General features: G+C 53.3%; 1 protein-coding gene across 1 annotated transcript in view; it reads right to left on the reverse strand.

Annotated features, from left to right (window-relative positions):
* JPH3 (junctophilin 3) overlaps positions 1-21,057 on the reverse strand; it is a 53,038-nt gene that overhangs the window by 21,022 nt on the left and 10,959 nt on the right. Inside the window, exon 2 of the mRNA XM_051629596.1 lies at positions 15,216-15,993. Coding sequence (XP_051485556.1) covers positions 15,216-15,993 — 778 coding nt within the window. The remainder of the gene's footprint in view (positions 1-15,215; positions 15,994-21,057) is intronic.

The raw sequence follows: 21,057 nt of genomic DNA on the forward strand, positions 1-21,057 counted from the left end.
GCTAATACCTGGGAGTGGTTCATAATGCCAAGTTCATCAGCTCTGGCTCATCTACAAGAGGCTGGAATAAACTGATTTGCAAGGAGGAACTTGGCTTTTTAGGAATGCCAAGGGGAACTCTGGCCCTGCTTTGCATGAGCAAGGAGCCAATGCTTGGGGATGATTTAGCCCAAAAGGGGTGAGCTCCCAGCAAAACCCATGGCACCTGATGGTTCCAGGAAGGAAAGAAGCAAAACTGATACCAGGAAAGGCTTGAGTGGTGCTTAGGTGAAGGGATAGCTCTGGCAGGAGAACAAGTGGAACTAACTGCTTAAAAATTAGGCTTGAAATTAGAACAAGTTTATGGGCCACCAGAAATGTTTTCTGGATGGAGAAAGGTCTGTTCAGGAGCACAATGCCTGAAATTGCAGGGATGGCAGCAGGTGTCCCAAGAAGTCTCATTTCTGCCTCCTTCACCTCCATCTAACTTTCTCTGAGCAGAGTGGCAGTGCAAAGGGTGAGCTGGAACCACAGCAGGGACCCACCATCCTTGCTCCTTTTATTTCCTTGCATTCCTGTATGAAAAACAGGCTCTTCTTCAATAAAAACCAGGCAGCAGACTCTGAGCAAAAGTTTATCTGAGGCCAAAGGAAATTGTGTGCTGGACCCAGGGGGAAATCTGCATTATTCAGAGTTGAAATGTGAAAAAGTGTCATATGGGCAAGATCTCTGGAAAAGAAGGTCTGTTTTCCAAAATTCACATGGCAGTTCTTGCAGAGAGATTTCCATTCTTCTGCAGGCAAACTCCTGGCTTCTCCAATATCCTGGTGAACTCAAAGATCTGTGAAGGGCTCCCCTCCTTAGTGGGATTTAGGCTTGACAGGGAAGTAGGAAACTGCTGCTTTACTGTTGGGATTCCACTCCATCTTCATCCCCAGCCCTCCTCCATCCTGCACCAAGAGCTGATGGAAACCTCTCCTGAACTCTCCAGAGTCCCAACTCCCTGTCAGGAGCACTCACGAGATGGCAACAATTCCTAAACCCTTTGCTCAGTACCAAGCTGATTTCAATAGGAATATCAGGGTTTAATCTTCTTCCTCTTATTTTTATACCTACAAATCAACCTTCTTGCAAGGGAGCTCCAAAAAATCAAGCTCCTGGTAAACACAAAGGGGTTTGATGTCTTCTCCCCCCCTTGTTTTGCATCTGCTTAGATCAGACAGAGGGGCTGGAGTGATGGCCAGACTGATCTAACTGCCCAGAGCTTAGAAATGAAGAAACAAAGCTGAGATCAAAAGAAAATTATTAAAAATATTATCAAAGCCCTCTTCTGTGCAGCTTTTTTAACTCCTCCAACCATATAAAGGGAGAAAACCCTACAGTCCATGTTTTCACTGAAAACATGGAAATGTGCTGTTTTGGCTGATGGTTTCAGTTCAGCAGCCAGTGCTGCTGCCTCGTAGGGACTTGCCAGTGGTGAGGATGGAGTTAACCAGCACATTTCCACTGACCTCATCCTGGGCCATAACCAACAGCCTCAAGTTTTCCTAAGGGGCCAGGCTGGCTCCACAGGCTTCACTTTGTCTCTCAGGTCAATACGTAATCAGGCAGCTTTTGATTTTGTTTTTTATTACTTTTTTTTTTTTAAATGCATGTTTATCTTCCTTTAGGAGGAATGTTTTCTGCCTCCATTACAGAGGTTCATGTATTTTTCAAATGGCAACATTCAATTAAAACATACTCTAGCTGCAAGAAAATACTTCAGGAGTAATTCAGAGAGAGCATTTGAGGGGTGTTTGTGACTCTTTGCTCTTCCCTCCAAACCCAGCTCTGTTGTTTTGCACTTGAAAAGTACTGGGATGCCCTTGGTCCTGGGAGGGGCTGGCTGGATGAGGTCAGGAAAAGCAGTTTCTCAGTCCAACCACCCCATGTGCACAAACCAGGCTTGCAGGACTGTGAGCCACTCAGCTCTATTGACTGGCCAGGGGTTATTTTATGCTCCCACTGGCCCAGCAGAGAGCAGGATCTGGCCCTAACTGCATCAAGCTGAGGAGCACCAAGAAACACAGAGCAAAAGTCCCTGAGTGATCGATGCCAGTAACTGAAGCCCAGAACCAAGGGGAGAGGCAGAGAGCTGCTGCAACCCTCTCCCAAGGTATCCAGTGGCAAAGGGGAGCCATTCCCAGCTCCTGGCTGTGCCAGCCTGGGATCAATAGCTGCAGCCAGCACTGGGGAGGGATGGGGAGGTGGGAAGAGGCTCTGCCTGCTCAGGGCAGGAGCTCAAGCCCTGCCAGCAAGGGGGGGCAAGTCTTGGCTGGTCTCCATGCTCCCCTAGATGGGACAAATTGGGACTGAATTATTAATAACCACTGCAGACTGTCTGGCTTCCACCTCTGCGGAAGCATTTCTGATGTAGGGCAGAGCTGGGGTGAGCTGTGATGCCCATCCTGCCTCCCTCTGCCCCTGCCATGGCCTTGGGCTCAGGAACATTGCTCCGGCCCAGCATCCCACATCCAGCACCACTCCAGCCCTGAAAGACCCCAGTAACAAACCTGATGGCAGGGGCTGGGGGTAGGAGCAACCCAGGGCCAGGCTCTGTCTAGACATTTCCTTCAGGGAGTGGCGAGATGGCAGCAATTAACAACCTGTTTGTTATTTTCCCTATCTGGCATTTATTGCCCTGATAAAACCCTTAATTCCAGCCTGACTCTTTTCACTGCTCTCCCAGCTTGGCTGTTACTGCACCAGGTCTGCCTTGAGTGATTTGTGAAGGCAGTAATACATTGCTGGTACTCAGGGGGTGGAATATTAGACACACCAATTAGCTATCTGGGCATAAATTCCCATTTACCTGCTTATCACAAGCATATTTTGCCTTGCCTGCTTCCTCCATCTGCTTTTTTTCCCCACCAATCCCCCCCTCCCAATCGCTGGAATTCTGAAACAAGAGGAAAAAGCAGCTAATGTGACCTGTGACATGATGTAATGCAGCCAAAAACGTCTGCTCTGGCTTTTTGCAGCCAGACAGAAGGCAGGTGATGTGCATAGCAAAGAGAAAAGCCTGGATTCCCAGTGCCTGCTGCCAGACTTCTCAGCTCTGGATGGAGATTTTTGGGCTGGGAGGATGGAGCATCCCTGCCTGAGCTCTGTGCACCAGCAGGAGCCATGAGCTCCAGGAGGAGGAGCAGGAAACCTCCCATCAGCAAGAGGGAAGGGTTGGGGATGGCTGGGATAGCACTGGGAAAAGGGAATGGTTATTGCAGGCTCTGAAAAAAATTGCTCCGGAAAGTAAAATTTTCAGAGAAAAGTTCTGAATAAAAAAGAAAAGAGTCCATCCCTTTAATCCTGGAAAAAAACACCTCGATGCCTGCTGCTGTCACTGCTCAGGAAAGCAAAATACAGAGAAGCATGGAAAATGTTGTGGTCAAAAACCCAAATCTGAGTTTCCCTGTGGTTTTACACTGGGAAATGTAAGGTTGTGGGGGGAAACCATTCCCAAGCCAGCTGGGAGACCTCGTGGAGAGCAGGTGCCCAGGTCCCAGCTGGGGCACAGGATGCACAGGGTCTCCAAATCTCATGGAAACAGGGATGGAGCCAGTTCCCATTTAGCTCATTGCTCCAGGCACCCGTGCCAGATTCTTCTCCATATTTTTGGAGCTTACAAATGGAGAGCAAATTCACTTGCCACTTTTGCTGAAATACCATCTCTTTAATCTGAGTAAAGGAAAAAAAGTACCCTGGGCTGTGTCCTTCTGCCCTGTGCCTTGCCTTCAAGTGGCCAAAACGGGCTTTGCTGGAGACCTGAAATCACAGCACGTAACGGTGCAAAGTCCCGGTGACTTGAGGGACAGGGGTGGCCCCAAATGTCACATCTCCAAAATCCTGGGAAAAACGTGGCGCCAACAGCAGGCAGTGACCATCTTGGCTGCTCCTGCCCTGTGCATCCCCCAGGACCCTGAGCTGGGTCCTTCCTGGTGGAGAAGGATGAGCATCCAAAGGGCCATAGCACCACCATCCTCTCCAGCTCTGCCATCACCACCCTGTTGTCTTTTTTTTCCTTTCCTGACCCTTCATCCCCTTCGGGTTTTTGGTCAAAAGGCTCTGGTGGTTTCACAAGCTTTGTTGACCTCAAGTAAAACAGACATTTGGCAAATGAACCTTCCAGGCTTTTTTTTTTTTTTTCCTTTTTTCTCTTTTTTTCTGCTGCTGGAGCCACAAAAGTCTGAAAGAGGCATCACAATGCTGAGCTCATTCCTGGCCCCCTGGTGATGGCCGGATGGACAGGGACAATCTGTTTAACTATCTGACTTTTTAACCAGCCAACACCCAACAGCAAAACCCACCCCAGTTCACAGCAAAGTGCAAAACAAGAAAACCTCATCCAGAGTCAACGACAAACTCACTGAACTGAACGTAACACTTTAGTTCCAGCACAGTCTGGACTCAGGCCAAGACATGGAGCTGAAATGGCCTCAGGAGCACTGACAGATGCTCTCCAGCTGTTGGAGGAGGGATGGTTGATATCCAGCCTTGCCCCCTGGGACTCCTCCACCACCACCAGCCCTGCACAGTAGGAGAGAGAGCTTTTTCCTGGGTGATGTGACAGGGTTCTAAGGGATGGGTTAAAATGGCCCGGTCCTCTGAGTGATGGAAAAATGTGTTTCGACCACCAGGGCCCTAAGAGATGCTTGGAAAGCAAACACATCCGTGTGTTGCTCCATGCAGCTGGGAGGAGGCTGCTTCCCTGTGAGATGGTGGTGGTGGGCACTGCTTCGTGCACCTCTTGCCACATTTGGCCTCACCAGGATGGACCTGGTGATAATGGGGAAGCTTTTTTTCTTCTGTAAAGGCAACTGGCCCCAAAGTGACTGGTTGGAGACAACCCCATGAGGGACACGGTGGCATCATCTCCATCCCCCACTGCCATGTCCAGCTCCCATGTCTGCACACCAGCAACCTCCAGGAATGATGAGAGAGCAAAAATGCTCCCCAGGAAAAGCACAGCACAGAGAGCAGCCCTCAGCCCCATCGCCCAATGCCATCCTGGAAGGTGCCAAGTGGGGACAAGGACCTTGCTTGGCTGTGTCCCAAACCCAGGATCCCACCATCCCAGGCGCAGCCGAGCCCTGAGCAGAGCTTGGCTGGACACAGACCAGCACAGAAATCTCAGCTGGAAACAGAACCCACCAAACCTGCCTTGCTAAACACAACATCAGATGCTAAAATGCTGCAGAAATCAGTTTGGTGCCAGGCTGCTGTCACCAGCCTCTGCAGCTCTGGTCCCGTGGGGAGGGATGGAGGGGACAGGAGTGTTTGGTGACATTTCCTGTTGTTTTGAGTGCTACCTGGGGCTCCCCCGGCCCTGGGGTCTGTGTCACCTGGTCCCCCACACCCTCTGCATCCCCAGTGGGTGCAGGTAGGAGGCAGAGGGGCTGGGGGTGCCTCTGGGGCTGTGCTCAGCCCTTGGCAGCCAGGCAGGGGTGGGCAGACCCCTCTGCAGTGGAGTGTGGGGGGAAAAAAATCAAATATATATATATATAAAAATAACATGCCCGTTGCCACAGCAACAAGCAGCTCCTGCCTGCCTCAAACTTCAGATCCCACCCAGAAGGAGCCACTTCCCTCATCTCTACTGCCTGCATGGGTTTCTCCTCCCTGTGCCTGGGGGTCTGGAGCCCCCAGGAGCCCCAAAGCCAGCCTGCACCCCCAGATATCCCACACCTCAAAAAGGGAGGGGAGGGGGGGCTGCTGCAGCTGCTGGGGGACTTGCCCACTCATTCCCACTGCCTGCACCCAGCTGGTGGGTGCTGCTCATTCCAGAGCATCCCATGGGATCCCCTGAGAGGATGTCACTGCCAGGGACCCACTGGGGAGGTTCCTGTTCCTTTCTGGTCCCCAAAGACCGACGTGCCCCAAGGCCCCAGGTCTGTGCTGCCCCCAAAGCACTTCCAGGAAAGCAGGCAGGAGCACAGGAGGGGAAGGGACTCAGTGCCTGGCTCTGCCAGGAGAGAATCTGGGCTTTTCATTATTTATGCTTCACCTCCCTGCTGTGCTGGGGAGAGACTGATCCGACAGGCGCGGCAGGGAGCAGGGAGGAGGCTGCAGCCTGCTTCCCCAGGAGGACATTCATATGAGTCAGGTGAACCAAGAGCTACTGACCCCCACCCAAATCCTGCTCCGCACCTTTCCCCCTGGAAAAGCACCTCATGTCTGGCTGTTGCCTCTGCCACTGCTTTTCCAGAGGGTTTGTCCCCAGGACCAAAGGGTTGGGGAAGAGCTGCCACCTGCCACGGATGTTTGAAGCTCCCCAGGGATCTGGTTGTGTTGGATGGGGACTGTCTGTGGCCACCTGCCAGAGGGGTGGCTGTGGGACAGCCACCATGACTGCTGTGTCCAGCACTGAGCCCACAAACCTGTTTCTTCTCCATAAGCCTGAGGAACTGCTGCTCAGGGTTCAGGGTGGCATCACTGAGCCATCAAGGCTCACAAGGATAGAATCATCGAATCATTTTGGTTGGAAAAGACCTTTAAGATCATCCAGTCCATCCTCTATACCAGCACTGCCAAGGCCACCACTAACCCATGTCCCTCAGCACCACATCTACACAGCTCTGAAACCCCTCCAGGGATGGGGACTCCACCACTGCCCTGGGCAGCCTGTGCCAGAGCCTGACAGCCCTTTCCGGGAATAAATTGTTCCTAATATCCAACCTAAATCTCCCCTGGTACAACCTGAGGCCAGGGGAGTCCTCTTGTCCTATTGCTTGTTCCTTGGGAGCAGAGACTGACCCTCCCTTATTCCAACCTCCTTTCAGGGAGCTGTAGAGACCTATGTAGGATGCTTCATGTTGGGGTGTCCACTGACCCAGCCCTGCCTGGGTTCACCATCTCCAGTCAATTTTGCTTTGAGGATGGATTCCAGAAGAGCTTTAATTGAGCAGCATGAATTCAGCCAAGCTGCACAGCCTGGGTCACACTCCCATCTGCTGTGATGTCCATGGACAGGAGCTAGCACAGAGCCACCCGGATCCCATGGGGATGCATCCAGACTGTCTCCCGTGGGCTGCTCCTGATGCTGAACTGGGAATACCAACAGTCCCCAAATAACGTGCCATGTCCCTGGAGGGTGACACATGGGGGCTCCAGTATCCCAGCCGGCAGCAAAGTGCTGCTTCCTGCTGTCAAAAAGGGTGGCAGAGGTGGGATGAAAGGGAAAAAGGTCTCACCCGATGATGGGCTGAGCACCAGGCACAGCCACGTCACCGCCGCAATGGGATTTTAGGGTGCTGAGCATCCTGAAGAATTGGGTTCTTGGTCACAACTTTAAAGGGATAATCAGTCGGATCCATGGGTTAAATCCCCCTGGGATTTTCAGGGGGGAAATTCGCTTAGCAGGGTCTATGGTCAAATCCTTTAATTTCCTGGATTAGGAAGCCAGGACAGCTTGTCATTTGTCCTGCGTGGAAGAGGCAACAGAAACCTCATCACTCGAGGCTTTTCAAACAAGAAGCAAGAATCCCACAGGACCAGGACCCCCCAGCCTGGCCTCTGTGCTCCCCCCATGGCCCTGCCAGTCCCTGCAGCATCCCCATCTCCAGCTGCAGGGAAAAGTGATGCTCATGTACACAGCAGCAAGGAAAATACTCCGTATTTTTGCCCAGCTCTGCATTTTTACCTTTGTTACCATCCTGGTATTGCTTTCACCTCTCTCCAGGGAGGAAGGGACTTCAGGGGGAAGGATGGGACCATGGGGGTGTTGGGGATGCTGCTGCAGGGAAGCAGGTGGGTGGGCGGCTGGGGTGGGAACAGTGCAGCCGGCAGGAATTCATGGCAGGAAACCCCAAATGAGAGCTGGGAGAGGCAAAAAAGCACACGGGCCTCTCTTGTGAGATGGGAAGGCAGCAAAGCTGTAGCTTAGGAACCCCAAACCTTTCCCTCGGCTCCACTGTCAAAGCTTCGGGGTGCAGCATCACCAGGGTGCAGCGTGGGAGGGTGGGGACATGGTGCAGGAGCTCCCACCAACATGGCCAGGGGGGTTTGGGGTGGTGGGACACGCAGAGGGTGAGGATGAGGATGGAGGAGAGGGCCGGGGCTGCGAGCCAGCCCGCTGCCAGGCAGCTGCACAGGCTGGGGGAGGATCTGTCCCTTCTCTCCCAAAGATTGCTGAGAAAAGCAACGCTGCAGTTTCTGCTCATTGAATAGGAAAAGCAGCAGAAAGGAAAATCAGAGGCTTGTTGTTGTTGTTGGTTTTTTCTTTTTTTTTTTTTTTTTTCCCTCTGATGAAGGGCTGCTCCATCCAAAGCCTGCTGCCCTCCTGCTGGCATCATCAAGGGGAAGAAGAGGTTTCACCTTCCTTTCCTTTAGCTCATTCCCTCTTCCCTGTGCTGTGCAGGCAGGCAGGAGGTTGTTGTGTTAGTGGGCAGATCCAACACGGCTCAGGGGGTTGAAATCATCCTGTGCCACCACCCAGGAAGGGCTGATTCTGCAGTGGGGCCAGACCCAGCAGGACAGCAGTGCTGGTTCCTTGCAGCCTGTAAACGGCTGGGATTAGGAACCTGGCAGATGATCTGAGCTGTGATGGGCTGCTGGAGAGGAAGAGGATGAGGAGGAGAAGGAAACCTCCCCTTCCACCTCCCACACTGCCCCTCACCTCCTGCCCCTCCCCTCACCTCTCCAGGGCAGCCCCTGCCCATGGAATCCCCTTCCAATGGAAGCAGTGGCTGCCAGGACTGAATCACCTTCCTATCCCTCCTGCCTCACCTCTGGCTGGTGCCAACGCTGCCCGTTTCCATCTGCTCCACTGCAAAACTGGCCATGGAGCCGGCACGGGCACAACACACTCCTGCCCCACCACAGCCCTCTGATCCTGGCTCTGCTGCCGGGCATTTCACTTCCTCCCGCATCCCAAGAACCCTCTTCTGGCAAAACCCTTCCCTCCAGCTGTGCTTTGCTGCAGTCCTGCCACAGCACGAACCACATCTCCCGGGACCACGTGGATTTTGGAAATCCTCCCGGCGAGGAGGAGGGCAGAGCTGCCTAGGACCATGGTGAGTCCAACGGGTTGTGAATCTCTGCTCTGCCTATGTCACTTCATGCTAACCCAGCAATGTTGGAAACAATGATATGAGCACGCCATACACCTGGGCCATGGAGACAAGGTCTTTTAGCTCATATTCCATAGAGAGGGAAGGTGGTGGGAGCCGCCAAGACGGGAGCGGCGGCTGTGGCTGAAGGATGGGAGAGCAGTGAAAGGACTGTGGCTGAGCTGCTGTCCTAGAATCCAAAAAAAGGACCCTGCAGAGGTTTTCCCAGTTGGATTACTTTGCAAAGCATCCCTGCTGAGTTTTCCAGCCTGCCCATGCCTGGGCAGGGATGCTCCCCTCCGCTCGGCCCCGCGGCGCAGGCAGGGAGGGGGCAGCTGGGGCTGGCCCGGCTAGTCCTGACTTTTGACACGGCTGCAAAAGGGCTTAAGGCTCTAAGTCCTGCCTGAGCAGGAAGTTACTAAACTCGCGTTTTGAACTGGGGGGGACTTAACCAGCGACGGAGCAGGGAGCGGGGCCCGCGGGAGGCGGCGCCGGGTGAGGCTGCGGAGCCGCGGGGCGCTGCCCGGGGATGCGCTGCTGTTCCTCCAGTCTCCTGGGCTAGAGGCGGAACTCGTGCCTGTCATGAGTCACGGGCACCGTGTCCCCGCGGCTGACAGCCACGCACCGGCAGGAACAACAGCTGATCCTAATCTCTTCCACCGCGGCACGGCCTGACCCCGCCGAGGTGCGGGAGGTTGTGGCCGGGCAGAAGGAGGGAGGGAGGGAGGGGACAGAGGGAAGGAGGCGACAGAGGGAGGTGGCGGAAGGAGGGAAGTGGCAGGATGGACATGCCCTGACACAGCTCAGCTCAGCTCTGTCACTGGCAGAGCCCGCTGGAGGCTGCCAGCCCCGGGCTTTGCTCCTCTCTGCGTTGCACAGGGGCTGTTCAGGGGGAGGGAGGGCAGGAAGGGAAAGGAAAATGGTGTCACAAGGAGAATTACCTCCTGCCCCAGCTGATTTCAGCCTTCGAGTCATCCCCCACCCCTCTCCTCTCTGTTTTTCTCCCTGTTGCTCTCTCCTCTGCACTCCTCAAGGAAAGGAAGGACTGGGAAGGGATGGAGGGTTCATGCTCTCCCTGCACGAGACCCAGCAGGTACAAGATGATGCCATCAGTGACCCCACTGGTCCCCAACTAATGGGCAGAGGTGACAGCTGCCCAGCCCCACGCTCCAGCTGGCAAGCACCATGCTGCAGGGAGCTGCAGATGCTGAAGGGTTGAAAGGGGGTGAGTAGAGGAAACCCGAAGTGCCCAGAGAGGGGCTGGACCAGGTGGGGGGAAGCCCCAAGATGCTTGGCCTGATCCCTGAAGCGTTCCCTCAGCCCCATCCTCAAAGCCTGTTCCACTGTGACCCATTTCAGCTCCGGGCTGGTTGATCCCCATCATCCCCACCCAAGGAATGGGACACAGAACCCTCGCGGGGGCACAGCATTCCCTTTAACCCACATCCCTCCTCCTCCTCCTCCCTCTCCATCCGCAGCGAAAGCCCCGCCGGCAGCAGGAGGCGGGGATTAGGGCGAGACTAATGCAGGAGCCCGGCAGCCACCTCCCCCAGCACCAGAAAAAAACAGCAGAAACCTTAACTCAAGCGCCGCTCGGTACAATGGCAGGGCTGCAGGCACAGGCCTGGGAGAGCATTAAGCAGCATTATTCCGGCTGGGCGTGCAGCCGGTAGTGACATTACTGCAACTTCAGATGTTTGGGATCAGAACTGCAGCATCTCTTTTACTGTGGGTTTTGCCCAAGCTGCAGCTCTGTTCTTCTGAAGAAAATACCTGTTTGGGTCAAATAACCTTTTGCTCTTTGCTGTTGTCAGCTCTCTGGGTCTTTTCTTGCCTTTCCTGCTCCCCATCGTACAACCAAGGTGGACGGATGCTTCACCGTGACTGCAGCATCCTGAAGGAGCATCCATGCTGAGTCCAAACGTTTTCCTTTACCCATCCTCCTTGCCAGGTTGTCTTTATTCACTTCCTTTTTCTTTCTTGCCTCCAGTTTCCCTTTCTGAAGTGGAATGACACTCTGCTAAGCTGTAGCCCGACTCCTCCTGAGACTACTGGGCTTAATTATATTTTTCTCATCGTCAGTGAATGGCTCAGCTATAATTACGGCTGGAAGTGCATTACTTAGGACTAACCCGAGCAAAGAATCCCCTCCAGGGTCCTGGGGCATCAGCTGCTCTGAGGAGCTCTTATTTAAGGTGCTGAAAATGGGGCCCCTTGAAGCTTGGGCTGGAGAGGAGCTGCATGCTCACCAAATGCCATCCATCTCTAGGACTCATACCCCAAGCACTGGTGATGCCCCTTCCTCTTGTAAGTTGTCCAGCCACTAATTACAAAACCTTGAACTGTGGCAGCAGAAGAAAATCCTAGAGATAATTAAGGTCTGGATGCCTTGCAGTAAAGCTACCATCATCCATCACAGAGAGCTGGAATCGGTCCTGAGCTCCCCCTGATGCTCCATGTGCATCCATCCTCCACATCCAACAGCTGTGCTGAAAGCCAAGGGGTGAGGACAAGCTTTCTGGCCCATCTCTCTCACCTGGATGTTAAATTTTAGTTGACCATGACCCATCAGTTCCTATGGACAACGTTCCTCAGGCTTCAATGTCAGCACTAATGAGAGGATGAGGAGGATGTCTCTGGCACATCCTTCATCTTTCCTGGGAAGCAGCAGAAAGGGTGACAGGTCTTGGCTCATATGAGAAGGGAACAAAGCACCCATAGCACAGAGAGCAGATCCTGCACATCCATTTGAAACAGGCTGAAAAGGGGCTCCCTCCCTGGCTACCTGTGCAATCCAATAGCTGAGATCACCAGCAGTTTTCCAGACCTGATCCCCCCTCCCCGACTCTACACAAACTACCTCAGGGAGGGATATAAGAGGAAAGAAAGTTATTTCACTTTAATTGCATCAAAGAAAATTTAGGAGAAACACCTACTGAACCTAAGAACTGTTCCTTAAATGAGCTTATTTTTCTGTGTCACAGATACCATTGTACTTTCTTCAGACTAAAACAACTGTAGGAATCCAATTTACTTGTCTACTGTACACTATGTTTTTAGCCTACTTTCCTCAGGAAATGGGGCTTACTTATGTGATTGTGCTGTTTATATATCTAGATGCCATCACTCCCACACTAATAACTTTTGAACGTGTTGGCCAATTCCAACAAAATCTGACAGAGTGGCAGAGTTTTCAAAAACACTGGATTCTTACAAATTTAATGAAATACGTGGGTGGGCACATATTTTCCCCCACCAAGGGAAAGGCTGCGGAGTGAACTCAGCCATATTACTAGACAGAAGAGAATACACACACATCCACAGCCACACACCAGTGCTGGTATCAGATCCCCAGGTGCTGGAAGCCAGAGTTCATGTTGGTGTTGGATGGTGGATGTTGCACCCCTGAGCCCCAAAGCCACTGAAATGAGCACCAGGATTCCTCCACCACTGCATCTGCTGCCCATGTGGGGAGTTTCTTTCCTTTTGGACAAAGCAGTTTGGTCTGGGCATGGCAGGGAAGTGTTTATTCATTTAGAAGCTTTATAATTAATCAGACTAATTATACAAAAGCCTTTCTAGCTGGTTCTAGGTTTGTAAAACCTTGCTCTCTTCTGGTTCTGCATGCTGAGGAGAGACTGTCCAGGCAAAAGCCCTCACAAAGGGGAAGAGCTCGAGCTGAAGGATGGTGGGTTTCAGGCAAAGCAGCTCTCCCTGCTTGCATTTTGAGGTCCTTGGGCCTCTCCTGTGTGCAGCTGAGTTGCAGACCCAAGATATCTTCCAAGATTTTGGAGCTGAGCCTGTGTGCCTGCCCCATCCCACCTGCCTGGAGTCTCCAGCAACGCCTAAATCCCGCCCTGCCATAGCTGGATAATTTGCTTCTCCATTGATAAGATGTTGGGGTCTCAACACAAACCATCAACAGAGGCAGCAAAAACCCTGGGGAGGGATGTCATCTGCAGTTGGTAACCCAGCACTAATGCACAGTGTGTGTCTCGTTGGAGTCTGTCTGTCCCCAGCTCCCGCAGACAGCGACGGGCTGTGCAGCAGATCAATAACAGCCTTTCAGCACCCCGGCAGCCCCCCCGCCCCGCAGGCGATGGCTGTGCCAGGAGGACAGCAAAGCTCTGGGTTCCCTTGCCCTCCTCCCCATTTGTCTAGTCAAGAACAGACTAGCTCAGACTGAGCACAAAGGGTGGAGGGAGCCAGGCTGCAGGATGGAGATGTCAAGTTGCTCCCTGAGCATTTGCAGGCTCAGTCTCTGCTGCAGCATCTCCAAGCCCTGCACTCCCACCCGTTTGTTTCTTTGCGTTTTTATCGGTGCTTAAAGTGGTTCCCCGAGTGGTCCCCAAATCCTACAGCTTTTCTCTTCCTCCATGCACATGCATGGTCATGGGCTGCATCCTTCCTCCCAGCACTGCTGCTGTGCTCCAGCAGAGCTCAGGACCACATAACTCTGGCCAGTACAGGGGAGGAAAGTATTCATGCCCTGGCATTCATATCCAATTTGATTTTTTTTTTCCCTTCTCTTTTGTAATTATAAGGTGGAACATTAGATGCCAAAAGCTTGTTAAGCATTTCCAAAATGGGGGGTGATATCTCTTCCAACTCCCACTCTTGTGGCTTTCCAGGACCATTACTGCCTGGGGAAGGAGGATGCTCAGATTCTCAGACCTGGCACCCCACTTCAGCTTCACATTCCCAGGATACAAGCCTTGGTATCTAGGCATTCACATCCCCAGATCACAGGGAAAGATCTGGTCTTCCCACTGCTCTGCAGTCTGTTTCCCACCTGGCAACATAGTGGGATTTTGATTTTTTTTTTTTTTTTTTCCCTAAAGCTTTGTCAACAATTTGATACAACATCAGCTTGAAAACATCACTGAGCCCAAATACGCTCCCCAAACCTGGGAGTCTCACTCACATTGCAGATAAGTCATCGGCAGACATGGTGATAAAGATTTCAAGCCTGACTCTGCACACAAATGATCCAGACCAAACAACTGATCCAGCACAGGCGACTGACAAGGTTTTTCCCTGCAACTCCAGCCCTTTTTCCCCACCCTGACTACCACAAGTAGCATGCACTTACTCCTAACACAGAAAGGAATGACCATGATCCATTAAACCAACCCTAAAAAGTGGTGCAGGGAGCCCTGAATGTAGCGGAAGAGCCTTTCCCCCTCAGCTCACCTCTTGCCAGGGAGCTTGCTGCATGTCACCAAGCTCCAGGCACAATTTGGGAGTCAGTTCCAAGACATCCGAGTGGGCCCAGCTTGGAGCTGGGAGCTGGACCCTGTTTCAACCTAAATTAGACATGAACCATTTTCCCACTCCCCCAAGTCCTGCTGGTGTTCAGCTGGGTCAGAGCCCTGCTGTGAATCACTGAGCAGTTGCACGATGGGTACACCTGGCCTGAGAAGCGGGGGCTTCCTGGGGCCTCTAGGGGTTATTTGGGCACCAGGATCTGCTGCTTTCTAGCAGAGCCTCAGGCAGGGCAAACTCTCCCCAGCCATCAGCTACAGCCAGCGATCTGACTGCTTTTCCTCCCAAAACCTCCTTCAGGAACAGAAATAGCTGGGAATCCTCCCGGCACAAGCTGGCCCTGGGATGGTTCCTCTCGGCTACCAGATACAGTCACACAGCATCTCAGGAGCTCTTCTGCTAGGGGTATCATCCTGCTTAGGCTAAGGAGAAATGTGGTAGGTAAACCACTACTCCTTAAGTGAGAGCCCCACACCATGACCTACATGTGCAGTCCCATCATGGTATAATCCCCCACCCAGGCTGCAGTGAGAGCAGAGCTCTGAGGGACCCTGCATGGCCTTGTCAGCTGGTTCTGGAAGGTTGTGTGTCCACAGCTCACTCCAAGTCAGCAGAGGGACCATTCTGATTGGATCCACCCCATTTTGAATATCACCCACGAGGCCTGGGCAAGGCCAGAACCTTGGGTGCTGCCCATTTCTCCTTTGGGACCAAGACAGCACCAACCGCTGCCTGCCAGCAGATGCCCACCACACCACCTGCCCACCTCCAGCAGCTTCCCTAAAACACCCTCCTCCTTCCACACACCTACTACCACAAAGAAGTCTCATCTCATTCCTCCCATCAACCCGCAGCCGAGATGGCAGGTCAGGACAGGCACCACCTTACCTGGACGCCGCGATCTCTGCTTTCTGCTTGGCGATGGTGGCCGCCCGCTCGGCCGCCTCCACGGCCCGATCCACCTTCTCGCGGATCTTGCTGGCCCGCAGCGGGATGAGGTTCTTCCTCTTGCCGCTGACCAGGATGTTCTGCTTGTACTTGCCCTCCTCCTTGGTGCCGTCGGGGAAGGTCATGCAGCCGTAGCCGTGGCGCTTGTTGTTGGCCCACTCCCCCTCGTACTTCAGCCCATCTGAGCGCTGGCTCACCCCGAAGCCCGACCGCTTGTCGTTCTTCCACTCCCCGACGTAGATCTCGGTGGTGGTGGCATCAATGTCATCTTCAATGACAGAGAGCTCAGCCTCGCCCTCGCCCAGGCTGATGGTGGAGTTGATGTCGCTGGCGGTGGAGCTGACCGTGCTCATCCCGGCTTCGCTCCGGAAGGAGCTCTGCTTGCTCCTCTGGCTGGCCAAGGAGCTCTTGGACTCGGACTTACGGAGCTTGAGCCCGCTCAGCAGCGACCGCCGGAAGATGCCCTTCTTCTTGCTCTTGAGGATCTCGGCGTCGCTGTGGGCCATGAGGACGAAGCCACCACGGGAGACAGCGGGGCTGCCGGCCACCGCCGGCGAGGAGTCGGGGTGCAGCGCCGTGCCGTTGGTGTGCTCGCTGCGCAGGGAGTTGATGGACGTCCTCAGGGGTGACCTGATAACCGCCGCCATGCCGTAGGGAACGCTCTGCCGGACGCCATAACCCTGGCGCATCCCTCCGACCCACTGGCCCTGGTATGTCCCTGGGAAGAGGAGACAAAAGCGAAGAGGGGTTTGATGGCACGGCATCCTGTGGACCACCCGCAGCACCCTCTGCCAGCCCTTCGTTAGCAGGAACAGCAAAGTGCAGCTCTACATCCCAGTCCCATCTCTGCAACAAGGATTATAATGTCATGTTGTGGGAGGAGGAAGTAACATCTTGGTTGGGCTGCAGGCATGTGCTCCGTGAAACCAGCCAAGGCACCAGCAGGCGGGAGTGATGCTTCAAGGAACAGCACCCAAGAACAACCCCAAATTTGAAAGGGAAGGGACGGGGAGATGGGGTTCAGGAATCGTTCTCCAGGAACACACTCCAGTCCCACCCGTGCTGCCCACAGTGATCAAAGCGGATGGTATATTAGAGACACTGCAACTAGGTGATCTAGGAACGAGGTCCCTTTCAACCCAAACTGTTCTATGATTCTATGATGTTGCAATACATTTATTTATTTCTACACTTTCACCCAGCACGCAGCAGAAGGCAGCAGCTCTATAGAAATAAAGGCCTCATGGGAAGAGACTCATTTCGTTACTCTCCTTGGAAAGACACCCCTGTTTGAACCCCTGCATTTGCATGGGAACTCACTGGAGTTGCTTAACTGGTGGTCAGTGGGATGAAGTACACCTGGGACCATGCCAAGGCACGGGGAATGGAGGCACAAGAAACCCACCGATCCTGGGAAGCACAATGGGAGCATGATGTCTGCCCTGCGCACGGAAACATGTGGCCATAATCTGCCCAGGGTTTCTAATCCCTTCCTTCCTGGAGCTCAGCACACTTTGGCATTTTATCCCAGCCAGGTGAACCACACGGTTTGTTTTTATTCTTAGGTCACCTTAATCTTTCCTGGACTAGGTCAAGATGCAGTCATTCACCGCCCGCCTAAGCTCTCGTGGGCAGATTGCTGAGCCCCGGGATGGTTCCTCACCTGGTACTGGTGCTACTGGGATGCTGTGGCTGGTCCCAGCCTGGGGCTGCCCTGCTGCATCCCACCCCTGGCAGGAGATGCAAGGAGCAGGGCCCTGTGAAGGGACGGGCACAGGTAGCACCTCGCAGCAGCCCCAGGGCCTCCCGTCGTGCCAGCCCCGCTCCCGCACGTGAGGGAGTTTTAAAACAGACTTGGTGAAATGCTGAATGCTCTGAGGACCAAACCCAAACAGCCCCCACGGACACCACCCAGATGGTTCCTGTGCCTCAGGCTCTCCATCCCCTCTCTCCATCCCCTCTATACACAAGATGCTCTTTGCCCATAGCAACCAGGCCGCGATCTGTGACATGAACAACCCACCGGGTCCACCCGAGACGGATTTTTTGGCTGCAGAAATATTGTTCCCTCAGACCTACCTGCCTTGCTGCAGTGTTTTCCCACTCAACATTTTCCAGCAGCAAAATGGAAAGGTTTATTAAACGGGCTGTGCTGGCCATGCACCTCCACACCAGATGGGCCCCACTCTCACTGTGAGGAGCAACCCCAACCCTACAGCTACACATCCTTTTGCTCTGTTTCACTCCTCATCTCGATCCTACCCCCAGGATTCCTTCAGGGGTTTCCTCTGCCTGGTCCCTGGGGCTCCATGGTAACACTGGAGATGGGTACGTGCTGGAGCAGCTTATGCTGAGCACAGGAACTGCTTCCCAAGAGCATGAAACCAGTATCCAGGCATATTTTGGGATGCATTTGGGGTGCATCAGCTTTACCTAATTATCTAATTATCTAATCACCACAATTGCTTCCCACAAATGCCCCAGTGCTTGAGCATCCTTCCTGGTGCTCCGAGGCCAGCAACCCTCCAGAGTTCTATGTTATCTGGGTGACAGCCTCGTGCACCCAAAAAAATTGCCAGCCCCAAGCTGGGCAACCACACAAAGACTGCCTCGGAGAAGGGACATGGAAAGGTAGGGCGAGGTGGGCAGGATTTACTGAGGGTTTATAGGATTAGCACTGGGGAGAGAAGCAGAGCACTGGGATTACAGCAGGCACCGGTGGGGCAGGGCGAGGAGGTGGTGGAAGTGTTGGCAGGAAGAAGGATGGAGGACAACCAGCAAGATGGCTGGGTAACAGCTTGGAGGAGACATGAGACATGTTCTGTGGTCAGGTGTGAGCAGTGAGCCTGGCTGGCCCCGCTGAACCCCACATTAGTGTCCCCAGTGCTGTGCACCCATGGCTTTCTCTGTGCCGCATTTTTCTAGGCAGAGGATGCAAGGGCTCGAGGAGCCATCCCAGTGAGCCCATCCTGCTTCTCCCCTCCCAGCATCATGGAGCAGTAGCTGCAAGCAAAACCTAAACTCCAAATCTGCCTTCCCAGGTGTCATTGCTCTCCTGATTGCTTCCCTGCTGGAGGCAGCAGGCTTGCCCCTGGGGATTGCCTAGGAGGGAACAGTCACCTTCCCAACGGCCATCAAGACATCTGGCCGCTTTCATGGCCACCAGCAGATCAAAGAGCTGCCTTCCAGGGTGCTGAGTTCATCTGTCCTTCCTCACCCAAACAGCACCTCTTTCTTCATCTCACCTCGTTATGTTTTAAACCCCTAAATAACCCATGATTTGGCCAGGACCACGGGAAGGTCTCAGAGCCATCTGATCTGCATTGCTAAGCACTGTCACCTCCTCCCCTCACACGGCACAGCTTAACCTCTGCCCCCAAACATTTGCAGATAAATGCACAAAGCTTCATCTTACAAGGTGCCTGGAGATTCTTTCTCCCTGCAGAGGAAACAGGATTTTATGGCTCTCCACTTCACGTGCCAGGATGGACAGGCTATAGCTGCTCCAGAGGCAGGGAGCTGAAAAGGGAGTGTGTACTGAGAAGCAATGGGGACCACAGGATGGGGCTGGGTCTAACAGGGGAAGCATGTGTGATGCAAAAGGTCCCCAGACTGAGGTGCTGAACAGAGTTTCTCAAGGACTTCAGTGCAACTGTAGAGAGCTGAGCACCTCCCAGGGTCACGGCAGAAGAGCAGATGCCCTCTTTAACTGTATATGAGCTCCCATCCATTGGGATGGGAGCAGGGAATGAGCCAACACTACCTTAGTCCTGGCCACCAGCTGACTGCACTGCCCAAGCCAGGACACTATGGAGAAGAGGCAAAGCCACCGTGAGGGAGAAGAAGCGCTGGGGAGGAAAATGTGCCAACCTGTTCCCCCAGCCCTGCAGGTTGTTCTTATGGATACGCCTCCAAGATGCCACAAATATCCACCCCGCTTCTGTGTGGCCTTTTTGCACTGGGCAAAAAAGGACCAAGAGCAGCCAAGGAAATCTTGGACACGGAAAGAAAATCCTCCCAAGCAAGGTAACGTGTGACCTACTACAGCAAAACAACTGAAGCAGCAGCCATTTCCATGTTGTAGCTCTTTCCTTACTATCAATATTTGCAAAATGCTTCCTGAAGCATTAATTGCACAAGATTAAAGGAGTGATTGCATGGGGGGAAATGCAGCAGCCATCACAGAGTCAGGGCAGCATCGTGCCTTGGGCAGCCAGGGCTGGGTCAAAGTCGTGGACAAGAGCAGATGCATGATAGGAGAGCACTGCACAGCCAAGCCATCTCAGCCACCACCACCCTGCTGAAAAGAGGACCTGATCCTGCCCTGGGAATGGGAATTTTACAACAAAATCAGAGCCTGAGGGAATAAGGTTCCTTAATGCCATGGTTAATGCTGTGGTTTTACCCCAGGGAAGATTTCCAGGCTCCTGGTGTGATTTCTCCAGCAGGACTTGGGCAAGATAAAGGTGATGCCAAGATGGGTGGAGATGTGGCCACATGCAGGGAAGAGGAGAGATAAGGAGAGGGCACAACCTGAGGCCAGGAGAAAATAACTGAAATCATCCTGGAAGATGGATCAGCAGGAATATTCCTCTTCAGGAAACAGCAGGTGGAGTGTGAGAAAGGGAACGGTCTTGCAGGAAACATGGGGCAAGTTGGGATGGGATGGAAACACACAGCAAATGGGCAGTGCAGTTTTTGGCCACTTTGTGTTCCTAAGCCTGGGGTTTGGGGTTGTTTGTCTGGTTTTTTTGGCTTGCTCCCCTTGGAGCAAGGCTGGGTTGTTTCCAAATGGCTTTTAAAACTCCTGCAGGAATTTCCATTGCCTTGAGGGCCGTGCAGAGCTCCATCCTTGGCAGGAGCCAGCCGGGCTGAAAGCAGAAAGCGGGAAGTCACTGGCCTCCAAAGCATCATTCCTGATGCTCCAGCAGAAGATCATATGTTTTGAGAAATGACAAGAACCAAAAAGTAATCTAATTTGTTGCAGTTATTCAGCGCTTTCTCAGCATTTGGCTCAGGAGGCTAAAAATCATTCTGGGAAGAGAGGAGAGAGTCTGCAGGGCTGCTCCTGTTGTCCCTATAATGCCCCAAATCCCTGAAATGAGGGTTCGCCCTGGTTTGCACCTTGCAGGAACAGGGAGGTGAGCAGGATCCCATGCAAAGCCAGCAGCAAGACAGCTGGGTGCAACCTCTGTGCTTCCATATTACCTGCTGGAAACAGGGATAATGCAGCACAACTCCAGCAATTCAGCCAGGTATTGGGAAGAGTGATTAGCTCTCATTTGTACAGTGCTCCAGGAGGATCTGAGGCATCACACATACCAGGTTTCCATTCATTTCCTTGGCTTTGCCAAAGAGTTTTTGGGGATTTTCCTGGAGAGCAGGGAAGGAGGAGACTAACCTCCATCTCCAGCTCATCTTCCCAGGGTACAGTCACTGTGGTGGGGCTCAGGACCACGGCAGGAGCTGCTCACTCTTGCAGATGAGGTTTTCACCATGGCTGGGAAGAGGTAACCAACGCATGGCTTGCTCTTTCCACACGCAGCACACTGGGCTGAAACCTCAGGCAAGAAGAAGAGTCACTTCATTGATGCCATTTGTCTTCCTACCAGTTGCCTTTTGCACGTAAGAGAGTGACAGAGAGGGAAAGAGCACCTGAAACATCTAGGAAATGGTCTTTCTGGCCAAGATGGAGGTGGCCTCAGTATGCAAAGGTGAGAAATGCTGGAGGGTGGAAAGTGTCCAGCTTTGTCACTTGCTGCCCTGGGCTGAGGGGCTGCCT

This window comes from Apus apus, chromosome 11 (assembly GCF_020740795.1).
Source record: "Apus apus isolate bApuApu2 chromosome 11, bApuApu2.pri.cur, whole genome shotgun sequence".
Taxonomy (NCBI): domain Eukaryota; kingdom Metazoa; phylum Chordata; class Aves; order Apodiformes; family Apodidae; genus Apus; species Apus apus.